This window comes from Pan troglodytes, chromosome 13 (assembly GCF_028858775.2).
Source record: "Pan troglodytes isolate AG18354 chromosome 13, NHGRI_mPanTro3-v2.0_pri, whole genome shotgun sequence".
Taxonomy (NCBI): domain Eukaryota; kingdom Metazoa; phylum Chordata; class Mammalia; order Primates; family Hominidae; genus Pan; species Pan troglodytes.
In genome coordinates this window covers 129,785,437-129,800,767 of record NC_072411.2, presented here as the reverse complement: position 1 = coordinate 129,800,767, position 15,331 = coordinate 129,785,437, and the positions used below count along the sequence as shown (strand labels likewise).

Sequence of the window (15,331 nt, the reverse complement as noted above, 5' to 3'; positions counted from 1 at the left end):
GTATTTTCACCATCAGAAAAAATAACAAATGTAAATGTATTTTGTTTGGAAGAAAACTCGTATGTAGGAAAAATTCAACATTAATCCATTTATGCTGGAAGTTGCAAATTTTTTTGTGAAAAATTAGACCTTGGCAATGACCTTGAGCAGTAGGATATAAATAATTCCCACAAGCTTAGCATTCCAATAATGGAACACTAGGCATAAATGGGTTAAAAATTAACTGGTTATGATCACAACAAAATATTTCACATTGGCAGGAAGCAAATGTGGAAGGAAAAAACTCCAAATTTGGGGTAGGAAGGCTGTGAGTAGTCCTTACAGTTTCCAACAGTGCTTGTGAAACAGGTGTTTTTTTTTTTTTAAATATCCATACTCATTAAAACTGCTAGAATGAGGAGCTTCAAAGCAGGAATACAATATTGACAGGAAGATTAATTTTAAAGTCAGACAGAATTCTACTCCTGCCACTTACTAATTAGCTGTGCAATCCTGGTCAAGCGAACACTTGTGTTTTCTTCTGACAAATACTGCCTTAAAGGGTTGTTGTGTCCATTAAATGGGATCAATTAGATGAGGTAAATGGCACAAGTTGGTGATTTAAAAATTGTCAAAGTTGCTGACACCTGGCAATTTTTATCTACAAAAACGTGTTTTATATGTTCAATCTAACAACTATTATTTTTTAATTATTATTATTTTTTGAGACAGAATCTCACTCTTGTTGCCCAAGTTAGAGTGCAGTGGCGCAATCTCAGCTTACTGCAACCTCCACCTCCCTGGTTCAAGCAATTCTCCTGCCTCAGCCTCCCAAGTAGCTGGGACAACGGGCACCTGCCAACCATGCCTAATTTTTGTATTTTTAATAGAGATAGGGTTTTAACATGTTGGCCAGGCTGGTCTCGAACTCCTGACCTCAGGTGATCCACCTGCCTCGGCCTCCCAAAGTATTGGGGTTACAGGCGTGAGCCATTGAGCCCGGCCTAACAGCTATTATTCTGAAATGTTTAATTCCACTTTCCAAAGCATTACTGTCTAATTTAAACACATATTCCAAATGGTTGGGGGCAATTTTGTCTTGAAAGAGATCTCATTTTAAAGTTGGAAAAGTGGAATTATCTGAATTTCCCAACCCAAAGCCAGTTAATGGCAGAAAAGAACACAGGCAATTTAACTCTGGTATAGTACTTTTCACAGAGCCCCAAATCTTCAGGTCAGCAAAAATCATTAGCATACCATTTGAGAAAAAAATATGAAGAAAAATAATTTGAATAGTTTCTCATTAAAGAGGCTAAAACAAACATTAGTTCTCTCCTTCTTGTCCCCCACCCTCGGGTGGTGGAAATACTCATTGATTCTAAGGAAACAAAATTTTCTTCTGTGTTCTGGTGATGGTTAGTGAAAATAATTTAAACAAGATGTACAGAATAATCAAGATGGACTCATAACAAATAATAGTCACTAACCACTACAGAGAAATAAGATTAGGGATGTGACAAACAGTTCAGCATTTACCTTCTAAACTTCAACAGTAGTAAGGTAGGTAAATTCCCATTACAATGCTTTCTTAAAACCAACTTCCATCAATGTGTACTCGAGAAAAAAAAAAATCCATCTTTGAAAAAAAAATATTGCAAATTAAGTAACAAATAGATCCTGCTTTTTAAAAATGAAGATTTTAATTTAAAAATACAGAAAAAATGGCAAAACTTATTAATTAATGGAAAACAGGTTAAGCTGGAAGTAAATGCATGAGCTGCTTTACAGGAATGCATAATGTGAATGACGAAAGGAAGAAATATTCTTCCAATTTTCCAGATTTGACACTCATTTAAATGAAAGAGGCTATTCCCAAATGGTACACAAATTCAGAAGTCTTTATTTTGAAAAAAATTCTTCCAACAGTATTTCACAATGAACAAGAACCAAATTTATCTATCATACTAAAGTATTTCAGAAATGAATATTGAAAACAGCCTGTAAGTTTTCATCCAATATTTAAAACCACCTCCTGAACTAAAATTGGTCTTCAAAAATCATGGCGTATTAACATTTTCCAAACATGCCCTGCTGACTAGAAGGTCCTGTTATTCTTTCTTTTGAACTTCCCAGTAAGTTTCCTTGTTCCCTATTCCTAGGATTTAAAGTGCAAAGGTACTTTTTATGAGCTATTAGGACAAGTATTCTTCATTGAAAATAAACTTTTGCAGAAAACAAATCCTGTGCTTGACTAACAGCAAAGACATGTTAAGAAATTTCTGAGCTCCAAACCATGAGGAATCAGAATCACAACTTTCAGAGTAATAACTCACATTTTTTCTAAAGCATAGGAAGCTAATTTTGTATAATGAACAAATGTGGTTGTGCCAAAATAGGTTTTGCCACAGTTAATTTCCACTTTCTCTTCTTAAAAATAAGGTATAGTCTAAGCTAATGTAGATAAGGAAAGGCACGATACCAACAAACTGCAAAACAAAGTATAGCCCCAAGCCATGCACTTTTTAGAGTCATGAGTAGGGACAATGAAAAAATTAAGGTGCAAAATAGATGTGAACTTCCACAATCTTTCAATGGACTGTCTTAATAGTTTAATTTAAAAGCATAGGATTTTTCATATATCTTCAGATAGTCAATTAGAGAGTTTTTTTTCTTCTTTAAATGGAAGAATTTCTTAAATGGAAGCACAAGATCATACCTACACAGCTGGTGAGCCTCAAAATAGAATAATGTCTACTTTATTAATAAAGTTTCCAGTCAGGCAGAATCAAGAGTAATCTTCATATATGCATAAGGATATTATCATTATAACAATATTTTTAGTAGAAAAGTCTATAAACAAATGTTCTCCCAAAGGGACATCCATATAATGGAATCCTGGAGACATTAAAATAATGTTAGAGCTGGAAGGTGGCAATATGGAAAGACAACCAAGTTAAACAAGAACCAAGTCACAAAATTGAACATTTAAAATAAGAACAGGAAGAGGCATATAGAGAGAGAGCCATATATAAAATAAATGATAACATTTCTTAAAGACTACACAAGAATACAAGAAATTATATACCTCTGGGGTGTGAGAATAAAGTCACAGAGGGAGACATACTTTTTGACTTTATGCCCTTTGTGTATACTGCATAATTTTTAGAAATCATAAGCATATATTATAACATACAAAAAACCTTTAAAGTCTTTAAAAAACCTGATTGTAACCAAAGCATTCTATGAAACATTGACTATGTAAGATTAGTTTACAATCCCTTGCTGCCTTTAGTTAATGATCATATAGTCAAAATTAGAAGGCTCCTTGGCGTTTGCTTCCTCTGTCTCTCCACTCAAGAATGAGGGAAGATGCTGAGAATTTAGAATTCAAATTTTACTCTCATTGCTTAAATTGTAACTTGGATAACATCTCAAGATTTCAGAGAACCGATTAAAAAATTAATCTATGGGCATTTTAATCACCATCTAAAATATTTTATCTAGGATCACTTATCTTTTTTTATAAAAGCTCAAATCACAACATTCTCTTTTCATCAGTCCCTACAGCCCTGTGTTGGACAAGCACAGATGTCAAAAATACACTTAAATATACGTTGAATTTTTATCCACTAGAATAAAATAAGCAGAATGATATGCATTCTTGGCAATAGTCTTCACTGGAAAATACCACTGTCAGCCCAAACTTACACAACTGACTTCAAAATCAGACTAAGATGTGGCATAAGAAGAGCTATTTCCTACCTTCACTATATATTCAGGATTTGCCAACTCCAAGGCCTTGAAAAACATGTGAATGTTTGAGACTAAGAAAAATTGGGAGTGGTAAGCTAGTGGCCACCTTAAGAGTACATGCCCCATTTCAAAAAGATGGATTCAGAATGCAACGTTTTAAAACACTGTGCTGGTCACACAAAACAGAACTGCAGACAGAATTCAGTGTAAGCCTTGAATGTGCAACCCCTATAAGAGCACAATAATTGGACTTTTTAAAACCAAGGTTCACAATACTTGGGTCTTTGCAGATTAAATACCTCAGTGCCCAGTATATCTCTAAAAATAAACAAGTGTTCAAATGCTTGCTAAATGAATTAACAATATAAAAGCTCTCCAAATACTGGATATAATCATCAAATGACCAATACATTTAATTAATGAGTTGTGGAATTGTATGTCCTTTGCTGTGCTGAAGCTGGTTTGCAAAGGCTTGGGAAAGCCACTGGTTGGCTATCTCTTTCATCAAACTGCATTTAATGACATCAGATTGGCAGGTAAAATCACCATGAAGACAGTATTTATACCATAAATATTAGTAAATGCTACAAAACAGGGCCTTTTTTCTTTCATGAAAGATGGTTGTTAAACATTCAGCAGCACAACACTGGATTACATCGTGGTTATATATTCATCTGTTCACAAACAACCACGTGAAAAGTTTAATGTCACTAAGTTTTAAAACATAAAAAGAAAAACTTAACTGAGGATGAATACAACAGGTTAATTAAATACAAATTTTAATATCACCTTTTAAAAAATAAATTTTAAAAGTGTATAGGCCACAAACTGTATCAATAAAGGTGGAATGCTTTACAAAATAGGAGTCTGTGATACTTCAGATGAGTCTTCAATCTAAAGCACGCTCCACTGGTTACCATATTAATTTACTTCTAAAGTTAAAAAAAAAAAACAAGAATAAACTGTACTGACTTCATCAAATTATGAAAGGAATTCAACTGATTAAAGTTTTTTTAGATATACAAGACAAGAACATTAACTTGTTCAGAATTTCAAAATATTAAGAAAGAATGCATTCATATATAAATGTGATAGCATTTAATCCAAATCTGTTCCCCAGAGCAAAAAGCTGCCACTAGCTTAACCTCTCTATGCTTTGCTTCTTTCACCCTAAAAGTATAGGTCCACTGCAGGGATTGTAAGAGATGAAATATGAAAATTGTTTTACAAATGACTATCTCATACACAGCCCATAATACCACTGCTATTATTACCTTGAAGTAGTGTTAAAAAGTCTGCAATTTCAGTTCTTCTCACTAGCAAACAAAAAAAACCCAGGGAATAGTTATGTTTGCCCTGCAAGTAAATACTGTTCTAGAAATACACAAATTTAAAGTATAGTGGTTCTCAAAGAGTCTGGAGACCCTTAATGGTCCCTACAACCCTTTCTTTGAAAGGCTGTGAAAAGTCAAACTATTTTCATTGTACTACTGAGATATTATAAAGTTTTCCTTCTCCTGATCTCACAAGTGCACAGTGGAGTTTTCTAGCGTGTGTATGCTGTGTAATTTTTAAGTTGGAATGCAAAAGCAGCATGAAAATCTCACTGCTTTTATTAAGCCAGATTTAAATGCATAAAATGTAAAACAATGTTCCTGTTCTCATTAGTTTTTGTTTTGGAAAAGTTATTTTTATCAAAAATGGTATTTATGTTAGCAAGTTATTAGTTTATTACTGTTATACTTAAATAAACATGTTTTAAAAATATCTCAGTATTAATTTTAATACAATAAATTCTCAGAGATACAAGCTACATCAACAAAGCTGTTGGGGAGTGTTAAGGTTCTGAAACTAAAATGCTCCAGAGATGTTGGTACAGTGGTAAACCAGCAGCCAGGTCACCCTCTCCATGTTGCCAATTGACAGGAACTGTACTAAAGTGGGTGTGTGTGCAGGGGGGCGGGGAATTTCACAGGTAAAGCACTAATGTGCTTTTACAAATTAACAGAAGGACTTATTTTGAGGAAGAAAGTGATTACCAAAACTCTATTTTCACAAAAATAATAAAATATTCTCTATTTCAAAAAATGGGGAAAAAATGTCTTTAAACTATGTCAAAAGTTTGCCATCCTGAAAAAAGATCTTTCCTGAACAGGGATATCTGCAGATACCTGAACAGGAAAAATGATGTGACTAAACCAGTAAGCCAGGAAATTTGAAGGTCTTCAGCCTTGTTACCTTCCAGGATTTTTTCTCCTTTTTAGTACTCAACATAATTTTGATGGTCTATATAAAACTAGAATAAATCTAAATGTGAAAGTCTAACGAAAGCTGATTTTCTTTAATAATAAACAGTGAATATCATGAGAAAAACCACTTTAAAGCTACCTCTCTTCTTTTTTTCATTTTTTAGAGATGGGATCTCACTCTATCCCCAGGCTGGTGTGCAGTGGTGTGATCGTAGCACACTGCAGCCTCCAACTCCTGGGCTCAAGTGATGTTCCCACCTCACCTCCAGGTAGCTAGGACTCACAGGCTCTCACACCACCATACCCAGCTTGGGTCTCTTCTTGAACTAAACATTTTTATTTTATAAGCGCTAATTTAAAGTCACTAAGAGCCCCCATTTAATTACAAACTTCAATAGTTACCCAGAAAAAGAAATAGTCTTTAAAATTATTTTGATAACAACTGTTTAATTTACTATTCAGATGGAAAGCCTGGCAGGATATTTGGGTAATGGTCTGTAATTAGGTAGCATAACTTTGTACACATGAATCAACTGGGACCCGATACAATCTAAAACAGAAATTCAAATATATTTTCCCTCAATGAAAAGGGCTGAGGAAGTCCTCCAAAATGTGGAGACATTTCAAGTCTACATCAACACACATCTGGACCTGTGCAGCATTCATTTAATTCTAAAAGAAGAGGCATACTGCTCAGAAAAGGGGCAGAGATTTCCCAGTCATCTTGCTTATTAAAACGGTTTAGATAAACCACACTTTTAGCTAGATGTACACTAGACAGCAATGTTTTAACAAGTCTAAAACACTATACAGGTTTTAAAATGCTATGATAACAACTCAGTCATCATTGCAAAAAGGCATTCAACATGAATAAAATGTTTGAGGAAACTGATGTTTACCTCTTTTAATACCAAAGCTTTTTAAAAAGTTTTAATCAATTTAAGATAAAACTTTTAAAATATGTACTACATATCTGTGTATGCAATTTCACCTTTACTTAATTACCTAGAGGCATAATAAAGAATGATCATCAGATGATGTAGTATAGTGATGTCCTCTAGGCTGGGTAGCGGTCCTTACACTAATGGCCTTGGACAGTGTATGCTCCTCAGAGTGTTTTTCAGTCTCCTTCCTTTCAAGCCATCCCTTCTAAACAGCTAATATGCTATAGTCTGGACAAGCAAATAATTAAATTTATTAAAATCTCTCATAAAAACAAATGCATAAGCTCTAACACACAGACTTTGTGACTTATATGGGTTGCTCAGAGGCATTTTTAAAAAAAACGATTCCAAGTTTCTGAGTTGTGTTCGGTTTTCACAAGACTGCCAGATTACCTCTAGATGAATGAGGCATTACTGTACATAGATACTTAAACAAGTTCATTTGAATATTAACAAAAAGATATAACTAAACTTATTATCTTTTCCTTTAAAACAAAGTATTCCGTAACTTTAAGGTAACACTGAGTTCCAGTTTCTTTCCCCCAAAAAACAAACATAAACAAATATCCTATAGATAATATCAGTTTGCCCAAAAAAAGAAAGAAAAAAACTGAGGTGCAATAATGTCACAGTTAATGCATGTCTACTTCCAATACATTCAAAGACAATTTTTTTTTAAAAAAATCAATAGTTAAAATAGGCCTTTTGCAGTCTGAGAATTCAAGATACTTAGAAAAATTTGTAAATACACATACATGCAAATTCTTCATATATACAAATTTCACAAAATTAATAAGCTGCAAAGAAATTAGTAGGATTATGGTAAATCTGACAAGCTACATTTAAATGCTTTACCACTGGCATATTCCTGAATGTAGCAGTCATAGTAGTTTTAATAAATTTTCTACATGGCCTTTTTATAAAAAGTCACTAAGAAGTCTTTTAAGAATTCAAGATGTTCTCAATTCACTACTCATATTTAAGGCCACTTTGGTAAAGGCATTGCAGCAAGAACACAAAAACAATAGCATATTTTATAATATTTATTTTTTTTCACCTGCAAACTGTAGCAAAACATGATCAGCTTTATTATGCAGACAGGTATCCCTCTACATTTTAAAAGAATTTAGGCATGTATAAATAGAAGAGCTCTTTAGAAAGGAAAAATTCAAGAATGAATAAAACCTTCCAATTTTGACTCTCTTACTTTCCAGTAGCAATGGTTAAAATGATTTTAGGTCATTCATTCCAAGATATATGACAGCACCTTAAAAGTGGCTGATCTATTTCCCCAGTAACATTTCTCACATAACAATGTGTTAAAGTTACAAATACTGATATGCACAAATAGCTAATTTCTAAGAAAAATATGTACAGTACTGCAGCATAATGAATGTGGTATCTGCAATAACTTAATATTAGCCAATTTTAATATACATGATACCGCTACCCTTTTCTGCCAATTCACAGGTTAGAAGGTGTTACTGGAGCCCTCGGTTTTGCACATATTACCTGGTGTTTAATACACAATGCAGGCTTTTTAAAGACTTCTCTTGTGTTTAAAGCTAAGATCAGTGAAACAAGACAACAGTGCAAGAGGTGGAGAGATGTAATGTGACCACATAAAAGTTCGTTCCAGTAAATTGTCTATATAAGGCTATAAGAAAGGATTGGTTGATGAGCTTCCTGTTGGAAATTGTCCTGTTGGTGCACCAGTCTAAAGGAAAACATAAGACAAATAAATAAAGAGACAAAAGTAGTGCATGTACAAAATATAAAAACATTAAACTGAATTTAATTTTTTTAATTAGACTTTTTGGTTAAGAATTTTTTAAAAATTATTGGCAATAATATTTGTTATTGGCAATAAGCTATATCAAACTACTATGTGTCATGAACTGTGCTACGTCTTTCATATCCAGTATTTCAAACAGTTCTTATAATAGATTCTAAGAAGAATCTTAGAATGGTCTTAGAAAAGCACTTGTGATTGTGATTCAAACAAAACTTCTGACTCTTAAGACCTCTCTTTTATGTTCACTAATTCCTAGGGCCTCTCATAAAGTGTTATTTTGACAAGAAAGCAGATGTTTCACATTATAAAATAGCTGATCTACTGTCAATGCTTTGATTTGCAACTAATTTTTTAAAAACTATCAATGCTTTGATTTGCAACTAATTTTTTAAAAGGTCAGAAAAGGATCACACATAATGGCTCTGTGTCAATTTGTACAATCTTATGATGTCACTCATATCAATATAACACCAAATACCATCTAGGAATATTAACATCCTGCTATTCCTAATTTTAAAATAAGATTTAACAACTTATAAGGTATTTAATTTTAAATTTTGCTTACCATAAAAGGATTACTAGATACTCCAGCAGCTGCAACTTGACCAAAAGGGGTTACCACTGGCTTTGTTTGTCCAAATGCTGCAAAACCTGCACCTTGTTAAAACAGAACCACCAATTATAACCTATACCTTCAAGAGACAATCTGATGCTTATAAAGCCTCATAATAACTTTCAGAGACATTCCTACCAGAGCAGCAAAAATAAAATGTTAAAGTTAAGTTGTTAGGCCTCAAGCTCTTTCAGATACCAGAGACAAACTTACTGTAGCATGTCTTAAAATAACTTTTTTTTTTTTTTTTTTTTGAGACAGGATCTCACTCTATTACCCAGGCCAGAGTCCAGTAGCATGATCATGGCTCACTGCAGCCTCAACCTCCAGGGCTCTGGTGATCCTTCCACCTCAGTTTCCCGAGTAGCTGGAACTACAGGCACACGCCAGCACGCCCAGCTAATTTTTGTATTTTTTGTAGACAGGATTTCACTACATTGCCCAGGCTGGTCTCAATCTCCTGGACTCGAGTGATCCACCTGTCTTGGCCTCCCAAAGGGCTGGGATTATAGGCGTGAGCCATCACACCTGGCCAAGAGAACTTTCATTCAGCTCTTTCATTCTAACTTGTCTCAATAACTAAAATTTATAGAATTTCGTTACTAGACGAGCTTGTGACTATTTGGAACAGGCTGTGCAGACAACACAATGATTTCTATGTAAACATCACAGTATTTTGTAGGAAATATTTTTATTATTTATGGCTCTTCCAGGGTCCATATTTCAGATTTTTTTTTTTTTTTTTTGAGATGGAATTTCGCTCTTGTCACCCAGGCTGGAGTGCAATGGCAATCTCGGCTCACCACAACCTCCGCCTCCCGGGTTCAAGCAATTCTCCTGCCTCGGCCTTCCTGAACAGCTGGGATTACAGGCATGTGCCACCACGCCTGGCTAATTTTGTATTTTTAGTAGAGACGGGGTTTCTCTATGTTGGTCAGGCTGGTCCTGAACTCCCGAGCTCAGATGATCCGCCCACTTCGGCCTCCCAAAGTGCTGGGATTACAGGCGTAAGCCACCACGCCCAGCCCATATTTCAGATTTTTAAATAACCACTTACTTAAAAAAAAAAAAAAGAAAAAAGAAAACACATAGTTGTGATTCAAGAATCTTCAAATCTATGCACTTCAAACTGAAGCAAATGACAGAAATACGTAAAAATGTCGAGTTAATCTTCTTGTCTCTTCCTAAAATCAAATAACAAACTCTAACTACAGTATAGTTACCAAATTAGAAAAGTAGTCTATTTCACACACAAAAAGGTACACATTTCTGTCCTGAAAGGAAAAAAAAATCCCAACATTCTAGGTGTATAAATTCTCCTTTTAAAATCAAGAGGCATATTAGAACATGTAAGATGAAATAATCAGAAAAAGGCAATAGAAATTCTGAGAATGACGGGATGCTCTTTACATAGTCACTGATTTCCCACAAATTGTTACCTGCTCACAAAAACTTGTAAAATCACTTAGCTTTCTGAGGTCCAAATCACCAAAGGCTTTTATTTTTGTGTAAACACTCAGTAGATAATACTATAGTATTCTTTAGAAAAGTCTTCCTGCCCAAGCACACAACATTATGATATAAAAAGGATACATAAAATGAACTTACAGCTCGCCAAATGTTAGATCTTACCATTGGGCTGTTGAGAAAAAGCTGTCTGTTGAGGGAAAGCTGCTTGGGCTGGAAAGGCAGGCTGCTGAAAGCTGCCACTAAAGCTGGTGGGAAGACTGTAGGGAGCAGGAGTGCCGAATCCCGTGGGCATGCTCATGGATGCAGTGCCAAAGGTTGCCGCTGACAGAAGAGAAGGGCTGATCAGTTACATACAACAGGATATGTTTAGTTTCTCACAACATTGTAAAAAAGACATCATTTACCTTGAAAAATACTAAGATGTACATTAAAGGCAGGGTTAATTCCAAAATTCCAACAAAGTTAACAATGAGTTTTAGTGCTACACAGTTTAACATAACTTGTAGAAATTTTATTCTTCTAAAACACAATGACCAGAATGAAACTAACTACTAAAGCTGTTGTTTGAAATCCCAAGACAATTTCTCAAATTATAAATTCAAGTCTAAACAGTAGTCTTGTGTTTTAAAGATCATGCAATTAATATGTATACTAGTATACATTTTTGTTTTTAGTTTTGTTTTGTTATATGCAGTAAAATAACAGCCAAAATTTTATCTCCTGAAGTATCTGTCATAACATCATATGTGTTCCTGTAAAAAAAAATTTTAAACCGCTGAAGAATAGTTCGCTAAAAAGAACAGGACTTATAGGACAAACAGTTAGTTACAGGCAGACCACTCAGAACCTATGCAGCTTTGTAACTACAGCCAGAGAAGAGGGATTCTCTTAACAACACTAACACAATTAAAAGGATATTTTCCTATTAAATCAATTCCATACACACACACACACACAACTCCCACCCTCTTATGGAAGGTAAATGAAGACAGCTTTGCAAGACTGAAGGAAGGTTAGGGCAACTGAGCTATCGAAATTAGTGTGAAATCCATAAAGATTAGAAGTGAAATAAGCATTCCTAGGAAGAATGCAGAATAAATGGCCAAAGTGTTCAATGCTACTGTATTCTTCCTTGGCTTGCCATGCCTAGCTGGTATTACTTGGTGGACAGAGTATTACCACATCGGGAGAAATGTGTGTGAACAACTGCTACATATGTGGAATGCTGCCATCATTTCCCTCTTTACTATCCACTTACAGTATGTTATTTATTACTAGTGAATATTAAAAACAAAACCTCCAACTATGTGTTTTAGGAAGGGTCTCAGTAAAATAAGAGCCAATAATGTTGCTTTGAATATAGACTATTAGTAATTACATAATGAAATATTCTTAGCATGATGCAATCAAAATACCATGAAAATTCACTAAATTTCCTGATTTTAACAAATTTACCAATTTGTTCATTGATTTAAGGCACAGAAATTAAATACTAAAAAATATTACACGGAATGTCTTTTATTTTTAAAAAGCTGAAAAACAAGTTATAGATGTTGCCCAAAGTAATCCCTGTAGTCGTATGTTTGTAACAATGCAATTCTGCTCAATGAACCTAATTAGAATATTAAAAAATTACTTTTTTATTACTAATGCAAAAAAAAGGAAAAACAGGCCATTGGGAAGCAGGTGAATTAAAGAATAATAAGCACACTGCAAGGGTAACAGGAGGGCTTCATAACAGACAACAATGCACCGACGTAACTTTGACAAATCACTTTAAGAGAGCACTTAAAAGCAAAACTTGAATACAGTTAAGCAAAACCAAACTCCATGGAATAATGCAGTAAAATGGTTTGGTATATCAAAAAGGCGTCACTCAAAGTACCATGAATTCAAACTCAAGAAAAAGAATCAAAACGGCTATTAACATTCTAATATGACCATGTAGGTAAGCAGTAATGCTTTTCAGCATTTACACATAAATCACTAAAAACATTTCCATGTAATTTTAAATACAATGTAATCCCAATGCCACACATCCATGCCCACTCCATTTTAAAACATGGAAAAAAACTTAATTCCACATGCAGGGATCCAGAACACTAGCAGAAGCTTCCACAAGCAGGTAGACAAATTGCCACACAAATCTAGATATTAATTGTGGCCACCTACCAAAATGAGCGTGAGGAAACACTTGAGAATGCATTGCTCCAGAAAGGCCTTATGGAAAGCCATAAAGAGACCAACGTCAATTAATTTATAGATAACTACTGTTAAAATAAAAGTATACTAGTTTCATTAAAAAGTTATAAAATTCGAGTGTACTGTTGCTAAGGGGGTAGCATAATACATAACAAAAACACATTCACAAAATAAGACTTTTAATTTCAACCATATTCATGACCTGTAATATTTATACTGTTTAAAATAAAGGGGAGATTAGAATAATAAATAACAAATTAAGAAACAGTGATGAAATCAATTTTTTAAACAAATAGGCATCAACTTTTTTACAGTCATTAAAAAATGCTTTGTAGGCATCATAAGCTACATCTAAATACGCTATTCATAGGATCATATGAGATTATCCAGCATCTACATTTAGGATCAAAACCAAGTCTTGGGAGAGAGTGCATGAACAATGCTAGATTGTTTTATTTACAAATCAGCACATTAACTAGAAATACACAAATAACTCGAACTAATTAAGTATTACAAGGGAAAAATTATTAAATATTCTAGTTCAAGAGAAAGGTAAGCGGTATTTACAGGTTAAAATACAATGGCTGAAAAGAAGAGAGAAAAAAGAAAAAGGCATCTTGTACAGATCTTACTCACCTGGCATGTTTGAGGACAGACAGGTTACATATAAAATGAATAGAAAGTAAACTTAAATTGTTAAATACTAGTACCTTTTGTTTGTTCATTTTAACAATCTGAAGATTGTGTCTAAAATATATTTCCATGGATTTAAAATTAGAATACTTTTTAAATTGGCATAAGAATGATTAAAAAATTGAATGGTTCTGAGTTGTGGTTCTGTCATTTTCTGGCTGCATGATGTTACTTTATTTTATAAGCTTCAGTTTCCTCATCTGCAAATGAGGTGGAGGGATAGAGATAATAGTATCTATACTTCACAAAGCTGCTGTGAAGAATAAATGTAACAACAAATTAGAGTGCTTTGCAATAAATACTCAATGAATGTAATTTTCTTGCTAACTTAAAAAAGTGTCACTGTGTTCTAAATACAAAAAAAAAGGTTAACTGAGGGAGAAGGGCCTGTGAAAAATTAATGTGGCCCTTATATTTATCTACTTTCTTTTTTTTCTTTTTGAGACGGAGTCTCGCTCTGTCGCCCAGGATGGAGTGCAGTGGTGTGATCTCGGCTCACTGCAAGCTCCACCTCCTGGGTTCACGCCATTCTCCTGCCTCAGCCTCCCAAGTAGCTGGGACTACAGGTGCCCGCCACCATGCCCAGCTAATTTTTTGTATTTTTAGTAGAGATGGGGTTTCATCGTGTTAGCCAGGACGGTCTCGATCTCCTGACCTCGTGATCTGCCTGCCCCGGCCTCCCAAAGTGCTGGGATTACAGGCGTGAGCCACTGCACCCGGCCTTATCTACTTTCTTAAAGCACTTTACAGGCTCAGAGCAGTCCTGCATTAATGACATTGATTAAACTGTGTTTATTCCAGCATTTCTCATATGTATTTAGACATAGAACACTTTTCCACAGAATTTTGCTAACAACATTACAGGAGACATGTTTCACAAAACGCACTGGCAAAAACTGACTTTTAGCCAACAGTGACTGTTAACCAATATTAATCACTATACCTCAGTCTGCAACAAAGATGCCCCCCAAGCTCTGGTCCTGAACTGCTCTAAACTTTTTTTAGACTTTTTACAGCTTTCTGAAATATAGTTCACATACTACACACAATTCATTCACTTATAGAATTCAATGATTCTTTAAATATATTCACAGGGATGTACAACCACCATCAGAATCTAATTTTAGAATATTTTCATCCCCCTCAAAAGAAATGTGATACTTATCAGCTGTCACTTCCCATGCTGCCCCACCACTACTAAAACCCTACCCCCTGGCAATCATTGATCTACTTTTTCTTTCCAATTCTGGACATTTCATACAAATGGCCACCACAAATATGTGGCCTTTTGTGACGAGTTTCTTCTGCTCAGCAGAATGTTTTCAAGGTTCATCCATGTTGTAGCATGTATCAATGCTTCATCACTTTTTATTATCAAGTAATTTGTCACTGTATGACTATTCGACATTTGGTTTCATCAGTTGATGGGCACTTGGGTTGTTTCTACTTCTTAGCGATGATAAATACTGATGGTATGAACATTTGTGTACAAATTTTTGTGCAGATCTATGTTTTCATTCCTCTTTGGTATATTCCTAATAGTGGCACTCTGTTAGGTTATATGGTAACTCCATGATGACCATTTTGAGGAACTGCCAAAATGTTTTCCAAGGGGTTGTACCATTTTATATTC

General features: G+C 34.5%; 1 protein-coding gene across 11 annotated transcripts in view; it reads right to left on the bottom strand.

Moving 5' to 3' along the window:
• Positions 1–1,859: 1,859 nt before the first annotated feature.
• AGFG1 (ArfGAP with FG repeats 1) overlaps positions 1,860–15,331 on the bottom strand; it is an 89,031-nt gene continuing 75,559 nt past the window's right edge. For 3 of the 11 annotated variants that reach the window (XM_009444473.4, XM_009444477.4, XM_009444480.4), the window contains 4 exons: positions 12,976–13,023; positions 10,966–11,124; positions 9,286–9,377; positions 1,860–8,642 (listed from right to left, as the gene is read on the bottom strand). In XM_009444473.4, the coding sequence (XP_009442748.2) occupies positions 8,583–8,642; positions 9,286–9,377; positions 10,966–11,124; positions 12,976–13,023 (359 nt within the window). In that variant the 3' untranslated portion in view covers positions 1,860–8,582. The remainder of the gene's footprint in view (positions 8,643–9,285; positions 9,378–10,965; positions 11,125–12,975; positions 13,024–15,331) is intronic. The other 8 variants (XM_009444476.4, XM_009444479.4, XM_054679459.2 and 5 more) reach the window with 3 other exon arrangements.